At 33.9% G+C, this 18,328-nt stretch overlaps 1 protein-coding gene across 1 annotated transcript; it reads right to left on the minus strand.

Moving 5' to 3' along the window:
• Positions 1–14,498: 14,498 nt before the first annotated feature.
• Positions 14,499–16,785, minus strand: LOC133670992 (UDP-glycosyltransferase 92A1-like). The gene has a single exon (XM_062091603.1). It carries the CDS (start codon positions 16,178–16,180, stop codon positions 14,645–14,647), a length of 1,536 nt encoding a protein of 511 aa, XP_061947587.1. The 5' UTR covers positions 16,181–16,785; the 3' UTR covers positions 14,499–14,644.
• Between the last annotated feature and the right edge of the window lie 1,543 nt (positions 16,786–18,328).

The raw sequence follows: 18,328 nt of genomic DNA on the forward strand, positions 1-18,328 counted from the left end.
TATATAAATTAATGGTAATAAAAACCAATTATGCAAATAAAAGTTTTATTAAACATAAAAACAAAAGAAATAAAGTTAAATAATATTCATTACAAACTGAATGTGTTTAAAAAAATATTAAATTAACTATTAAAGTTAAATAATATTCATTACAAATTAACTTAATGGCGGAGTTGGAGGAGGAGGAGGAGGCTGGTTGTTATACGGCCAAAAAGAAAAAGACGCACATGTATCACCACTCTGTGATGCCGTGTGTTGCTGTAAGGCCACAAACTCCTTAGATTGGGTACTCGATACTGATTGGAAGCTCCCAACGGTTGAAACACTACGGGCCGCCTGCAAGTTCTCGACTGTAGTGTTGGAGAGCCCGTAAACCCGATTTTTATCGGGTCCACCAGACAATCCAACCTCCATCCATAAATCCGAATCGAATTCTGGATGGGTCAAAGGATCGTCCCCATATCTCTCCCTCAACCGGCTATAATAGGTCTCCATAAAATAAAAAAAGTAATCATCATATTCAATTGAATAAAAATAATAACTTACAAAATAAAAGGATTGTCCCCATATATCTCTCTCAACTGGCTATAATAGGTCTCCAGAAAATAAAAAAAATAATCATCATATTCAATTCAATAAAAATAATAACTTACAAAATAAAATGGTTGAACAAATATACCACGAAGTGTTGAGCACGGTTGTCAACGAACTGTTGCGCCCTCATTTGGCGGTCTTGACTCTGCACGTGCGTCTCCACAAACAGCTCCATCAGGCTCGACTCACGTCCAAGAGACGTAGCTTATAATGAAAAAAGATTAATTAAAAACAAATTCATTTAACGATATATTTCATTTAAATTAATCTTACCATCCGTTTTGCATGTGCAGGAAACGGAACGGAGCCGCCGGTGTGTGTTGTCACTGAGCCATGAATTGGTTGATTCCGGTTGCTAGCACCGGACTGTGAGTGTCATGTGAACCGCTCAGACGTCCGTGCTCAAGATAGTGCGGCCATATATCTTCTAGGATGTATATCGGTTTGAAATCCGTCCAAACCGCCACGTCGTTCCAGCCTTGGAGACCCCTATCTCTCACAGTTTTTTTTTGGTCTTTTTTTGTGATTCATATAAAAAATCACGCAACCTACTTCCATAACAAGAAATTAGAAGTTGAAACATAAAATTTTTTTCTAAAAAAATCTTGCATTGTTTTCGATGTTACCTAGTTGCTGTGTGATTTTCCCACACCCTCCTCACAACTTTGTCATGCGCCTTGTCTTAGGCGAATTTGTGTTGTGTATAAATAATTAGATAAATAAAAAAAATAATTTATTTACAATTATATTAATAAATTATTAGAAATAAGCTGGAAATTAGAAATTAACGTCAACCTCAAATCTGTTAAACCATGCATTGATTTGAGGTATCCATTCAGGATGTTTAGATACCTGACTCTATTGAAATAATTGAATCTCCATCGACGATTTAAACATGATGATATTACTCGGGCGGCCTCAATGTTTGTGAACCTGAAAATAAATTAAATTCATGAAATATTGATTAGTTGTTGATAAATTATGTTATAATTTAAAAGAAAAAACTAAAACCTTAACAAACTTATATTGAAAGGTCGTCCTTCCACTATGCCTCGTACTTGCGGGTGAATTGATTCCGCTGTGAAGATACGACACTTCTGCGCTGTGAACCCGCGCTAGAAGAAGCAGCATCGGTTGACGGTGCAGGTGGCGTAGGTGCCTCTTCTTGAGAGGCACCTAAAGATACGTCATCCTCGCTGCTAGAAGAACTAGCTGCGACCATACGTGAGCGACCAACTCTGGTTTTCGTTCTACACATCTACACAATTGTATACGAATAATTATATAATTAAATTCGAATGTTAAAAAATATTCGACAGCACCTCCCCTATACTGGATACTACCCAAATCCACAAAACTGCAAATATTGACAAAAGCCACAACCAATTGACTCTATCTATACTAATATTGTATATAACATAACATCTATACATATAACATTCATACTAATTACAAGGTAAATTCAATATTAATGCAACTAATTAAACACAAATCATGCAATAATGTAGTAAAATTACTAATTATTCCAACATATTCAATTACTTATTCTAAGGTAAATTCAACATTAACAAATACAATTCAACAAATTATTCAATCATTTTATAAATACAAACAATAAAAAATATTCAATAAATTCAACAAAAACTCTAGACTAACAATTAAAATTAATGCAAATAATTAAACACAAATCATGCAATAATGTAGTAAAATTACTAATTATTCCAACATATTCAATTACTTATTCTAAGGTAAATTCAATATTAACAATTATAATTCAACAAATTATTCAACAATTATGCCAATACAACAATAAAATATATTCAATAAATTTTTTTAAAAAACTATAGACTTTAGGAATGAAACATGCTTACCTTAATAATGTGTTGATTTCAAGACTTTATCTTCATTATAAAAATACACCAAAATAAAAAACACAAAAAAAATAAAAATAGCAAAAAAAAAACCCTTAAAGTAAATGAAATAGAGGAAACACATACCTTTTAATCTGAGGAAGATTCACAAGAACACTTGCTAGAGATTGTAGGTGAAAACCTTGAAGAAATTAGAGGAAAAAATTTGAAATTGAAGGTGAAGAACAGAAGAGATGAAAAAATGAACTGAAGGGGCAGTCGCTGGGATTTATAGGGCAGTTTTACTGACGGATTCACCAACAAACAATTAAAAAAATATTATTTTAATTTATTCTGTCGGTGACGTTCGAAAATCCGTCGGTAATTTTTGAATTTCACACCAACAATTTTAATTACCCTCCATATTTTTCGCATTCCGTCGGTAAGTTCGTCGGAAAACTCATGCGGTCAGAGATGCATTTAATGCACCGCCCCACATAGTCTGTCGGTGATTTTATCGGTAATAATACCCGCCGACAACTTACCGATGATCTTTTCATCCGTCGGTACAATCAACGATGATTGTGGCATTTCAAGTAATTATTTTCTAACTCTCTGTGAAATGCCGACAGATCGTATTTCGTTGGCATGGACGTCGGTAATTGTAGCATTTCAAGTGATTATTTTTGAACTCTATGTGAAAGTTATTGTTTTGTGTCCATCGCATAAAATTATAACAATAGTGCGTAAACAATACATATTTCGTGTTACAAGATATATCATCCATAATCTATATTACATGAAAAAAGGGTTTTACACAGGGCTTCATTTTGATAGTTAGTCAGAATTTTCTTTTTCTTCGTCATTAATTGAATAGTCATCACCTTTATCGTAATCTTCAATATGGTCATCATATTCATCGACATTTGCTTGTTCGCTAGAGCTCAAAACAATATTCAACTCCTCTGCGTCAACATCAACAAGACTATCATCGAAAACATGAAAATTTGAATTTTCTTCCAAGTCAACCGAAGGAGCAACTTGATATGGTTCAACCAACTCATTAACTTGAAAGATTTCATCTCACACACTTGTATCTTCGTTCTCATCCTGAACAAGCTCGACAAGACCCCTAGGTTTTTTTTTTAAAACGAACACCCAATCCACTCTTGATCGATCATTTCTAAAAAAAGGGGTGTATGTGTAATAAACTTGTTGACATTGCTTTATGGAAACAAAGACATCGTTTATGTTGCGGAGTCTAGCTTTTGAGTTGATTTCGACCAGACCATAGTGCAGATCAACTCTGATTCCTCTGTTAGTCGTGTTATACTAATAGCATTTGAATAAAAACACTATATCCTGCTCGTTATGATATTGCAGTTCGACAACCTTTTCTAATCTACCATAGTAGTCAACTTTTAACTCACTACTAGTCGATCCCTTAACACAAATACCCTTGTTGTATGTCTTTCTACCATGCCCGTATTCTTCAGTATGGAAAACATATCCATTGACAAAATACCCGTTGTAGCACTTAACTTTTCTTTCAGGGCCCAGGCTTAGTGAAGACAATGACTTAACAACACCCTTTCCCATTTGATAAACCTTGTATATAATGTACATCAATGAACAGTAAACGAGAATCACGTAATGACATGCATACAATAATTTTGCAAGTGAGAATGAGTTTGTGATAGTGCTTACATGTGTTCTGAACCATGTGACAAATTGTTTATCTTGTAATTGAAATATCTGGGATTCGGTTAGTTGTGACTTATTGGACAACAAATATTGTCGATGTTCCCTGCAAGTGGTAATGAATGTATTATATTACAATATCTAATTAACAGTATATTATTGATAAAGTTTAATTAGTATTACACATATATACACTCACTGAATAAAAGGTCTCAGCTCATCACAGTTAAATAGAATTTAATTGTGTGCTTATTTGAACTTCATTTCTGACAAATATCTTTCTTTTACGACATTTTTAGGTGTGGGTCGTCCAGGATTGGAGAATATTGACAAGTTCCCGCTGGAAGACACTTCACTGCCATTATCATGCCGTGAAACGCGATTGATTCTCGTTCTCAGATGAGGTTTGAAATAGTATGAGATAAATGTTGAGATCTCCTCAACAATATAGGCTTCACATATCGAAGCCTCAACATGCGCCTTGTTCTTAACCTTTTTCTTAAGATTGAACAAGTACCTGCATTGAATTAATCAAGTATTTTCAATGAAGAAAAACAAAAAAAAACTTTTATATATGAATTACATTGCAACTATGATATTTAACCGTTTGAATGGGTACATCCATTTATACTGGACCAGTCCTCCAACTTTTGCCTCGAATGGTATATGTATGGGGAGATGCTCCATTGAGTCAAAAAATAATGGAGGGAATATAATCTCAAATTTACATAGTGTCTCAACGATATTCGTTTCAAGCCTCTCAATGTGATCAACGTTCAACTTGCTGGAGCATAAATCTCTAAAGAAATGACTGATCTCCGTGAGTGCATCCTATATCCCCTTTGACAACAAATCATGAAAAGCTAATGGGATGAGTGTTTGTATAAACACGTGGCAGTCATGACTCTTCAATGCATACAATCTGCATTCCTCCATATTAACCAGCCTTAATATATTCAAGGCATGTCCATCTAGAAAACGCGGACTATTAAGCCATTTGCAGACTAGTAATTGTGCATTTTTCTCTAACATGAAGCTTGCTCTTGGTTTTATGACTCATGACCCATCACAAACCAACTCTATATTTTTCTGGTTATAGAACAACGCTACATCCAATCTAGCCTTGATGTTGTCCTTTGTCTTCCCCTTCACATCCATGACGGTGTTGAAAATGTTCTCAAACACGTTCTTTTCAATGTGCATGATGTCAAGGTTATGGCGAATAAGATTGGTCTTCCAATAAGGAAGCTTCCAAAAGATATTTCACTTTACCTAATTATGGGTCAAACCAAAATCAGGGAACTTCTGCTTACCTGATTGGAGACCAAAGATAATGTCACCGTATAATTTTACAACATCATACAATTCTTCACCAGAAAGACGCAGGGGTGCAACATCCTTTTCAAATCTGCCAACAAAGAAATCTTTTCTGTTCTTTCTGTACCTATGATTATGTGGCAAGAAACGATGGTGATAGTAAAAAAAAGAAGCTTTACCTCCGTTCTTTAGCGTGAATGCCTTGTTGTTTTCCATGCAGTATGGACATGCTAGTTTCCCATACGTGCTCCAACTAGAAAGCATTCCATAAGCTAGAAAATCATTGATAGTCCACATTAAAGCCGCTCTCATAACAAAATTCTGTTTCCTTGAGATGTCATAAGTCAAAGCTCTAGAGGACCACAATTGCGTCAACTCATCAATCAACGGAAGAAGACAAACATCTATATTCCGCCCCGGACTGCTCGGACCTGGTATGACCATAGATAAAAACATGAACTCCGGCCTCATACACATCCCCGGTGGCAAGTTATAAACCGTCAGCATGACCAGCCAACAAGAATAAGGAGCAGCAAATGACCCGAATGGGTTGAATCTGTCTGTACACAACCTAAGATGCACGTTTTTTGATTCAGTTGAAAAGTGAGGATGCACACTATTAAAGTGTTTCTAGGCTTCGCCGTCAGAAGGATGCACCATCACTCCATCAACCGCATCATGTGATTGGTGTCATGTCATGTGCTCAGCAATCCTGGTGACATGAATAACCTCTGCAGTCTAGATGTGATTGGAAAGTATCTAAGGTTTTTATATGCCACTAGAGGCTTTCCCCTACCAGTTCTAGGTTTGTAACGGGAATGCCCGTATGTCATGCACTCAGTCATCTCAACATTTTCAAGGTAGTATAACATGCAGAAGTTAGGGCACATGTCAATTTTCTTGTATCCTAAACTAAGGGGTTTCATCATGGACTTTACAGTAAAGAAGTTCTCTTTCAGCCTGTTCCCTTAAGCTAAAATGCTTTTTACCCATTTAATAATCTTGTCATACCCGGCCTCACTCAACCCGTGATCTGACTTGATGGTCAACACCTGTGCTACAACCGATAATTTATTATGGTTCGTGCAGCTATCCTATAATGGTTCATCAGAATCTTTCAACAAATCAAAAAACCTAACTGCATCTGCATTAGGTTCTTCTTCTATAATTGGACATTGACTGACATTATCTTGATTCATTCTCATTGCATCCATAACCATATTCTTGTAAGGATTAGTGTTGTTATTTGCTGCTTCATGCATGTTGCTAGCACTATAAGTTGACCCAACCACCATTTCTTCCATTCTCCTCTTACTAACAAATATTTCTCCGTGTGCATACCAACACTGGTAATTCTCCATAAACCCTTTATGCAGAAGATGCATCATTACAACATCTGGATGCAGATACTTTTTATTTTGACACTTCTTGCATGGACACCTAATACCGCCTCCAGTAAAATTTCTGGGAATAGATGTTGCGAAATTAATAAAACCCTGAACCCCGCTACAATAATCCATCCTCCGCATTCCTTGGTGTGAATCTCGATACACCCATGAACGATCATCTATGACTTCTATCGAATCTCTATAAAATTATGATGACAACATGTATTAATTAACTATGTTAGGTAAATAAATTTGTAAAAAAATTGGTTTACCTCAAGATTATCCAACAAACCAATTACAACTTCTCATAAATATTAAATATTCATTATCAATTATCAATGTTCATACAAATTAATACATATATATCAATTTACAAAAATTACAACTCCGTAATACCATTGATGATAAAAATTAAAATGGACTTATTAAACAAGCTATTAATTATTTCAAAACAACACATGTAATTCGGTAATTCAATAAAGTTTCAACAATTTACAAAAAAATACAATCTTGTAAAATCTAAAACAAACCATAACAAGTATAAAATTATACATTCATATACTACAAGTTTGTTTGAGAAATAACAATAAAACATGTACATCTACTAACAAAATACATATACTAAAAAAGAATAAAAACCATGATATTTAAATGTTAAAATTTAAAAAGATAGAGTTAGTTACAAAAACTGATAAAAATCCATAGGTAAATCAGAACATGGATGCTGTGATAAGAAGACTTCAAGATATATGACTTGTTGTGCTGAGAAGAGGGAGATTTTTTTGGGAGGGGGCTGGTTGTTTGCAGTTAGGGAGAGTTTAGATAAGGAAGAAGAAGGAGAAGAAGAAGGAGAAATAAGGGAGAATAGGGTCGAGTGAGAGTGGATGTATTAACTTTTGCCGACGGATTCATCGACAGAATATTCCATCTTTGATTCCGCCAGTTATTCTGATGGTAAATAGGACATGTCACCATATGGAACTGCCGTTTTGAATCCCTCGGTGATTTTGTTGGCATTTTCATCGATGAACCGGTCTCGTCACCATACGGAGTTGATGTTTTGAATCTCTCGGTGATTCCGTTGGTAAAAAATACTCGCAGTAACCTCCACGTCAGTGAATCATCCTCTTTGTTTTTTAATTCTTAACATACTGTTGGTAAGTCCGTTGGTATTTACCGACGAATGTTTTTCGTCGGTATGTGACGATGACATTACTGACAGATTGAATGCTGTTGGTAATGACAACCTTAAATTGCTGACGAAATTATTCCGTCGGCAAATCCGTTGGTATTAAGCGAGTTTCTGGTAGTGGTGCCACGTGGGATCTCATATTGGTGGGAAAGACGATGAAAATTCCTTGACATAGAACAATAATTGAACCTGCAGGATATAAAGAAGCTACCGCAGATCAACATTGGATAGCTACAATGAAGGAGGAGCTTATAATGATTGAGAAAAATCAAACTTGGATGCTAGTGAACAGACCTGCACATAAAAAAGCCATAGGAGTCAAATGGGTTTATAGAACCTAGTTCAATGCTGACAGTTCTATAAACAAACACAAAGTGACACGACCAAAAGATTGATGTCTTTTCCCAAGTGCAGGATTGTCGAAGTAATAAATAACCCGGCAAGACCGGGGTCGAACCACAAAGAGGTTACTTGTATAAATTATAAGCAACAATAATACTACAACAATAGTAACAACAACAACAACAACAATAATAGTAGTAGTAATACTAATAATAGTAGTAGTAGTAATAATAATAGTAGTAATAATAATAATAATAATACCAATAATACTATTAATAATGATAATAATAAAGATGATGAAGAAGAAGAAATTGATGAGAACTTTGAGATGAAAGATTAACGTAAGGATTAAACAATGATAACAACAAATGTCAAGGTTAGAGAATCCACTAATGGTATTTCAAACAAGTATAGTATAAACTCTTTTTATTCAATTGGAAACCACACACAAAGGAGGTTCCAATCAGATTATAAATTGTTAACATGATTACATTAGTTATCTTATTCGAATAATGCTAATACTTGTAAATGTTGTCAGGCAGTAATGATTATAACTTATGTTAACAACAAATCAAGTTCCTTTCATAGCTCAGGTATCGGTTATACCATACAGTATGGGCTATGAAAGTGCCAAGTATTTGTTGTACCAAGTGTTATACAACATAAATCTAGATTAACCATTTAACAAGCAAAATATTAAAAGTGAACAAGATAGCAAATATAAAGCATGTTAGTATCCAACATTAAGGTCAATGTTAAGTTTATATTATACTTATTCTTACACCATTAGTGTACCCTTTTCACCTTGACATAATTAACTTAGTTAAACATAATGAAAGAAAGAAACATAAACAAATAAAATAAGAATATAAATAAGATAAAGGTTAACTAAGTAAAGGAAAGAAAATAAAAGGCATAAACTTGATATTAATAAAAGCAAAACATAAGTAATACAAAGAGAGAAAACAAGAGCATGATCTTGATCTGAACACCAAGATGCCTAAATACATGGCAAATGCCTCCTTTTATAGGCCAAAATTCAGAACTATTGATTTGTTGACTAATTGATGAATGAGTGGCCACATCTTGACTTGGTGACAATTCTTATCTTCTTGTCTACCAAAAACGTCATTGATAACGTCATAATTTGAACAGACTTCAATCATGAAAGTTCTAGGAAATTGTCTCATCTTTCCAGGGTAAAACTTTGAGATCATTTGGACTTCTAGAACTCGAGATATGAGCTGAACACTAAACAGTGTTTGGGCTGTAGGACAGATTCAGACTTCTTCTTTGTTGTTATAATTTGGACTTGCAAACGGCCTTGTTAAATCTTGGGCTCCACATAAAAGTTGTAGGCCTATGTCCTATCTTTCCATCCATATAAAATGGACCTAAATCCAAGATCTATAGCTCCAGATATGACCCAATTACCGAACAGTGTTCCAGTTTAGACTACACCAGCATCTCTTTTCTATGTTTGGCCATCTCTTTGTCCTTTCAATTTCAGTACTTCAACTCATCAATCAATTCTTTCATTTATGTGATAGGCCTGCATTTAAGATGAACATTTACCATAAATTAAAGGTATCTTATATAATTAGATATGTTATTATAAAACATGCTTTAGTTAAGGAGTTATTGATACTTCAAGTGCAAAATGATGATATGAAACCTTGATAAAAATACACTTTTAAGTACTAATCACAAAGCAAGGCTTGTTGTCAAAGGATATGCTTAGATGTTTAGGGTGGATTTCTCTGAAACCTTTGCTTCGGTTGCTAGGCTTGATACTAAAAGAATGTTGCTTGCTCTTGCTGCTCAAAACGGCTGGACTATACATCAAATGGATGTCAAATCTGCTTTCTTAAATGGATATTTGGAGGAGGAAATATTTATAGAGCAGCCTGAAGGTTTTGTCATTCAAGGAGAAAAGGAGAAAGTATATCTACTGAAAAAGGCTCTTTATGGTTTAAAGCAAGCACCAAGGGCTTCGTACAGCAGGATTGATGCACATTTGTTAGACTTAGGCTTTACAAAAAGTCTAAGTGAATTTACAATCTATCTCTGGAAAATCAATGATGAATTGCTTGTGGTTTCTCTTTATGTGGATGACTTGTGACAGGAAGTAACATGGAGCAAATATGTGTTCAAAAGAGAAATGAAGAATTTTTTTAAGATGACTGACTTGGGAAAGATGACATTCTTGGGAAAGATAACATTCTTTCTCAACATGAAAGTTCAACAAAAGCAGAATGAAATCTTCATATGCCAGCAAAAATATGCCAAAGAGATTAAAAGAAGTTCAACATGGAAGAGTGCAGATCAACAGCAACACCAATGAATCAAAAGGAAAAATTTTACAGAAAAGATGGAGTTGTAAAGATTGATGAAACACTCTATAGAACCTTAATAGGATGCTTGATGTATCTTACTGCAACAAGACTCGAAATTTTGAATGCTACAAGTATACTTTCAAGGTATATGCATTGTGCAAGTGAAATTCATTTTCAAGCAGCAAAAAGAATTGTCAGATACATTAAGGGAACAATTGAGTATGGATTGAAGTTTTGTCAAGTTAAAAACTCCATACTCCATGGTTATTCTAACATTGATTGGCCAGCTGTGTTGATGACATGAGGAGCACTTCAAGTTATTGTTTTAACTTTGGTTCTGCTATTTTTTCGTGGAGTTCAAAGAAGCAAGAAGTCATTGCTCAATTCACAGTAGAGACAGAGTATGTTGCTGCTACTGCTGCCGTGAATCAGGCTATTTAGATTAGAAAATTTATGGCTGATCTACAGATGGAGCAAAAGGAAAGCACACAGATACTTGTAGATAATCAAGCTGTAATTTTAATTGCAAAAACTCCTGTGTTTCATGGCAAAACAAAACATTTTAAACTGAAACTCTATTTTCTAAGAGAAGTTTAAAGAGAAGGTGAAATACAGCTGATCTATTGTAAAATAAAAAATCAAAATGCTGATATTCTGACTAAGTCGCTTCCTCAAGCTAAGTATGAATTCTTTAGACAGAAACTTGGAGTCTCCAGCTTCACAGTCAAAAAGAAGTGTTGAATTAATGCCTCAAAAGCTGCTGATATAAAAATTGCTGATGTGGAAGCTAATATGAGTTTTAGTTTTAATAAAACACTTGTTGTTTTGAAATTGTCAAATTATGTTAGGATTGATATAATCCTTTTTGTTTAGTCATTATCTTTTGTTTTTATTACGTAACAGTAGCAGATTGTGCTGCTTGTTACTTACATTTAAAGCTTTCCTTTCGTTGTTTTTTATAAGTCTGGCATGATCAATAAAACAGTGAAGTTCGAAGAGGAAATTTGATAATTGCTAGCCTTTGCATTTCATTCTGTTAAAATCCAACAATTTTGCACCCATCGAGGCTGAGGCCGGCGCTATTTTCAAGAGTCTAGCTAGTGAATTCAGACGCTGGCACTATTTATAAGAGTCTGATTAATGAATTCTGACAGTATGATCAGAGCAAGGATAACATCAAGTTAGATGGTTGAAGGATCTTCATGCTAGTAGATGATCGCAGCCACCTATAAACAGTGTAATCGGTTCAATTAACACTGAAAAAGATGTCCACCCATAAACAGGTCCATTATTTAAAACAAAAATCCGATTACAATATGGAATTTGAGAGGGGGGAAATGCACACACAGCACAAGACTCTGATACGTTTAAAATTTATAAAGTTTAAACTATTAATTTTTAAAAAACAATCTTAAAATTTAATTATTTGAGCTAGATTTCTTACAGTTGTTTTTGCCATTTCTACCCAGCACTTCAAGTTAAAAGGACATAAAAGCTGTCCAATGCCTGAGCCTGTTCATGTAAAAATGCTAAGATGAAAGGACTTGGGGCAGTGTCAGCAAATGAAGCTGCCTGCAATAGCGTGTCAGTGTGGGCCAATATGGTTGCTTTCTCATTTTAAAGGTGTGTTTGGTATTATTATAATTTGAAAAATATTGTTTTATAAAATATGTTTTTAATTGAGATTGATTTATTATTTATGTGTGTTTGGTTGAAATTGAAGTTGAATAAAAAATAATTTAATGTATTTGTTTAAAAAATACTTTTTAAATTGAGGTTATATATATATATTGATGGTTTTAAATTTAACTATTATAGATTTAACTACTGCTATTATATTATGAAATAAATAATACTTATAAAATATTTTTTATTGTTCCATTAAACTATCTATAATTTCATCATGTACGAAATTCATCCGATAAGGACAACAGTTTTCTTAGTTTCATAAGTGCGCAACAACATTAGGTAAAATGTTATCAGGAACAAAATTGAGATTGTGATCAAATTCTGCTAATACTAAGTTATTAAACAATCTCCTTCTAATTTTTTGAATAAAAAACAATTAAAAATAAAAATGAAATTGAATTTTTTAAACTAGATCGAACCCGGTTCAATGCATTTAACTTTGAACCAGACCCGGTCCGGCCGGAACAGTGGAGAGCCGCAGGTTTTATTTAAATTTAAGTGAATAGTAAACTGTGATTTTGCATTACCAAACAACAAACATCTACGGTTTGCTTTAAAAGCTGCCGCAACCGCGTAAATAAACAGCCACTCAATTCCATAAATTTTAATTTGTTGTTATTTTATTTTATTTTGGAAATTACATTTTATGAATCAATTTAGTTTTTAAACTTGGATAAAAAAAATCAAAATACTCTCATATATAATATATGGAAAACATCAATGTTATAATTTTTCTCGTCAATTTTGATTTCTAAACAATAGAAGTAGCAATAGAAGAAGTCCATGCTATTGGTCTTAGGGTTTCTAGCATTTGTTAAGTTACAAGATTTGTGCACAACCGGATCAAGAAATTAGGTTTTGGAACGTAATCTGTATGTGCGTCAGAGCAAGGTTTTTTGTTCATTTTTCTTAACGAGACTTCATTTTCTGCTTCTTTTTTCTTCGTATGCTTATGTTATAGTTATCAAACCTTACTAGTTATTGACCTGAATTAACATGAAAAAATAAATAAAAAAATATATTTAAAATTTTAATATTTTATATAAAAAAATTAAAAATAATTCATGTAAATATAAGCTATACATGCTATAAATAATAAAATTTAAAAAATTATTTCTAAAAGATTTGTATCTCACATTCAAAAGATACTATTTTAGTATGTTATCTTTTCAAGTTGAATTATTTAAACTAAAAATATTTTTTATTCTATATTAAAAAAATATAATTTTTTTCTCGTGAATATAAAGTATATATATTAAAGGGCTTCAAATCCGACACTAAAAAAATAAAATATTTTTCTAATATTTAGATAGTGAACTTTGAAAAGAGTTAACCAACTAATATATATATATATATATATATATATATATATATATGAGATTTTTGGCTAGGAGAAAAAACACATTTTAAAAAAAAAACTAGATTTCAACCAGGTTTTGCCGGGTCGCTTGGGTCACGGGTCAATTCTATAGGTCAACTGGGTTTTGCCGAGTTTTTGCTTATCCCGGTCTTTTACCTTACTTGGACTAGTTTAGCTATCGGGTTGAGCAGATCTCAGACCGACTCGCTAGGCCGGTTTAATTTTAATAACTATGGTTTATACAGTTGTTTTGGATCTATAGTGGTGTTGGGCTAAAACTAGTGATTTTGTGATCTATGCTTTCAGCCTTTTAGGCTGGCTGGAGATTGAAAAGTAAAAAAATAAAAATAATGGTTTCAATTATTTCATGTGAACTTGCTGGAGATTGAGAAAATGGAGGAAGAAGAACTTATCCATGGCGTCTATGGTTTTTGTTTAGTTGAATGGAAACTTTATAATATTAATATTGCAAGGCTTTTCATTAAATGAAATGTGATAACACTTTTATAAATAATTCAATATTTTTTGTTGATTTTTTTTATATGTCATTGTAAGGATGTAAAGAGTTGTAAAATTATAAACTTTATGATGTAAAATATAATTTTTAGAAGAAGCAAAATGAAGAAAATGAGCAAATATAATCCTGTAAATAATCCAACATTTTTTTTTTTATTTTTTTATATGTGCCAGCTTGAAATTATATTTGCTCCAACTTGGTAACAGAGGGAATAAAAAACATATGATTATTATCAATATGCTCCAATACTTGGTAACAGAGGGAATGAAAAACATAGTAAAATTGAAGAAAGCAATAACAACAAACAAGAAGGTTTATCATCTTAATTAATCCTCATTACAAAGGATCAATCATATGATTAACTGATACTATTAATTATCTGCCATTTTGATTGAAGGGTCTTGATAAGATCATCCAGAGCTTTAACAGAAGATCCTTTGTCTTCTCCTTCATCTCTCACTGATGCCCTTAACTGTTCTTTAATCACCCTTGCCTTGCTCCTCATATCACCTCCCTTCCCTTTCTTGTCCATCACCAACTCTATCACTTTCTTCACCTCCTTCCAATCTATGCTGTTCTGCACTCCTCTTGTCAGCTCGACACTCACACCCATCTCCTCTACCAGCATTTTGGAATTATAGGCCTGTTCAGCGGCCAAAGGCCATCCTATAATTGGCACAGCTTGGCTCAAGCTTTCCAACACTGAATTCCACCCACAGTGGCTTAGGAATGCTCCTGTGGACTTGTGTGACAAAATCTCCAATTGGGGCGCCCAGTTCCTCACCAACAAACCTTGTTTTCTTTTCTCCATTCTTTCTTCAAATCCTTCTGGTAAGTATTCTGCTCTAAATTCACTTTTTGGTTCAAAACCAACAGGAGGCCTGATGACCCAGATGAAAGGATTCGCACTCTCTTCCAGGCCAATAGCTAACTCCTTCATCTGGGAGGGACTTATGCTGTTTTGAGAACCAAAAGAAATATAGAGCACCGAAGCTGGACTGTGCGATTCAAGCCATTCCATGCATTTCTCAATAGAAATCTCTGGTCTTTTACCAGCACGTCTTGTGCTTATACCTGATGCAGCTACAGATAAAGAAGAATAATCATTCTTGAGCACATTTGGTGGCAGAAGAGGCCCTATAGCCCAGACAGGCAGTTTGACAAAGTTCCTCAACCATTCCAATCCTGCAGGCTCAAATTCCTCAGCTGTATTGCACAACCACCCAAAAGATTGCATTGAAAGTGAGATCTGTGACTGAAAAAACTTAGACCACGAATCAGTGCCATCAGCATTTCTTAAGAAATGATGCAACTGATTGATGTGAAAGCGACAGCTATCAGGAAATCCCGGCAAATGAAACTCATCAGAATCAGTTCTACCTCGATGAGGAAGATTGAGCCAAAGAGAAGAGTAAGCCAAGGTTCCATAAGCACCACCTGTAGAGAAAGTGACATTCACAGTCCCCAGACTGCTTGCAACTTCAGTTGCCCATCCAAGGAAAACATCTGATATTATACAAAGTGGGGGGTGACCTTGTTTAGCTGCAATATCAGACACAAGGCTGTGAAATGGTGTCCTAAGACTTAGTGATGCAGAGCAAAGTTTGCCAATCGAATCCAGAGACAAGTTCTCGGAGTTTTCAGTGTTTGGAGGCAAGCCATAATCAGTACTGCAAAAAGGTAGCTCAAGGAGGTGGATATGGTCATTTTCTGGTTCATCGGACGAGGAGTTGAAGGTGGAAGAAAGGTACTGGATGTTAAGAGGGGTGCTTGCAATGGATATTTTGAAACCAGTTGCTTGATGGATTTGTCTTGCAAGAGCAAGAAAAGGTATGAGATGGCCATGCGCCATAAACGGGAGCATCACTATCTGTTCAATAGATTTGGACGCCATTAATAATTTTGTCGAGGTTTGTGCTCAAACTGAATTTGGCTCAAGAACTGGATCTACACTGAGATGGGAGAAGAGTGCTGGCCTCCTTACACACATTCTTCTAACGAAAAGTATTCATCTTGGTGCTGAGGCCGGAACCGTGAAGGTTTGGAGGGGATTTTGCACCCATCGAGGCTGAGGCCGGCGCTGTTTTCAAGAGTCTAGCTAGTGAATTCAGACGCTGGCACTATTTATAAGAGTCTGATTAATGAATTCTGACAGTTTGATCAGAGCAAGGATAACATCAAGTTAGACGGTTGAAGGATCTTCATGCTAGTAGATGATCGCAACTACCTCTCAACAGCGTAATCGGTTGAATTAACGCTGAAAAAGATGTCCACCCATAAACTTAAAACAAAAAATCCAATTATAATTTGGAATTTGAGAGGGGGGAAATGCACACACAGCACAAGACTCTGATACGTTGCTTCCAAGGTTGTCAACAGACATGCCGGCATTCATAATTTGTTTGTGGTATGCAAGCCAGTTGGGGACAATCTCCTCTCGGAGGAGCTGTTTCTGGTTGTAAGCAAAATAGACATAAAAGCTGTACAACTAAAAAGAATCAGGACAGTATTAATATTAAAATATTTAAAAACATTAAAAGCATATTAATTTAAAATAAAAAAAATAAAATATTTTTAAATTTTTTTAAAAACCGCAGTGTCAAACCTCCAGCGGAAGAAAGCATTGCTGCCTGCAATAGCTAGTCCGTGTGTCATGGTTGCTTTCTCATTTAAGTAAATACTTACTATAATTTTTTTTTTTATTTTGAAAATTACTTTTATTAATCAATTTAAGTTTTAAACTTGAATAAAAAAAATTAAAATACTCGTATATAATATATCAAAAACATCAATATTATAATTTTTCTTTTTAATTTCGATTTCTTTCTCTTCAAAATCCCTAATATCTTTTCTTAGATTGCTAATTGAATGAAATTAAACAATAGAAGAAGTGCATGTTATTGGTCTTAGGGTTTCTAGCATTTGTTGATCATGAAATTAGGTTTTGAACATAATCTCTTTGTGTGAGAGAGATGAGAAAAAATGACTATCTTCCTCCATTTGAAACAAGAGCATCGAGAGCAAGGTTTTTTGTTCATTTTTCTTAATGAGTCTTCATTTTCTGCTTTTTTTTTATTTTTTTTTTCATATGTTCATTTTTTTTTCTTCATATGTTTACAAGAGATGTTTGTGCATATGCTAAAACGAAAGGACTTGGGGGCGGTGTCGGCAGATGAAGCATAATCACTCGTCGGTAGAAGAAAGCATTTCTGCCTGCAATAGCAGTTGCTTTCTCATTTAAGTGATAGCTACTATGCCGGGATCACAAATGCTGTCTATTTCATAAATTTATAATCTTGAAATAATTTGATTTTACACGCGCGCGCACGCAGTTATTAAATCTGGACCGGTCTGATGGATTAACCCAAAATCAGTTAATCTAGTTGTTGGATCAATCCAAGTAAGGTAAAAGATCGGGATATAAGTAAAAACCTAACAAAACCGGGTTGACTCGTAGGGTTGACCTGTGACCCAAGCAACCCGGTAAAATCTGGTTGAGATCTATTTTTTTTAAACGTGTTTTTTCTCCTAGCCGAGGATTTATATATATATATATATTTAGTTGGTTATTAATTTTTTTCAAAGTTCACTAGATAACTACTAAAAGAATATTTTATTTTTTAAATGTGGGATTTAAAGTCTTTTAGTGTGTGTGTGTCTATATATATATATTTTATGTTTACAAGAAAAAAATAATCTTTTCAATGTAGAATTTGAAACCTTTTAGCATATATACTTTATGCTTATAAGAAAAAAGTTATGTTTTTTTAATGTAGGATAAAAAAATCTTTTTATTTGAATACTTCAACTTAAAAGGATAACATATTTGGTAGCAACTTAAAAGGATATAATATCTTTTCAATTTGAGATAAAAAAACCTTTTGAAATAATCTTTTAAATTTCATTATTTATAACATGTATATATATTCACATATATTGTTTCTGAATTTTTTTATATGAAATATTAAAACTTTAATTTTTTTTTAAAATTTTTTCAGCTTGATTCAGGTCAACCGGATAACTCAAAACCCGGGATGTAGGC

The sequence above is a fragment of the Populus nigra genome, chromosome 13 (genome assembly GCF_951802175.1).
Source record: "Populus nigra chromosome 13, ddPopNigr1.1, whole genome shotgun sequence".
NCBI lineage: Eukaryota > Viridiplantae > Streptophyta > Magnoliopsida > Malpighiales > Salicaceae > Populus > Populus nigra.

Excerpts from the sequence above, each read along its gene's own strand:
- LOC133670992 (XM_062091603.1), bottom strand. The coding sequence starts at position 16,180 with ATGGCGTCCAAATCTATTGAACAGATAGTGATGCTCCCGTTTATGGCG.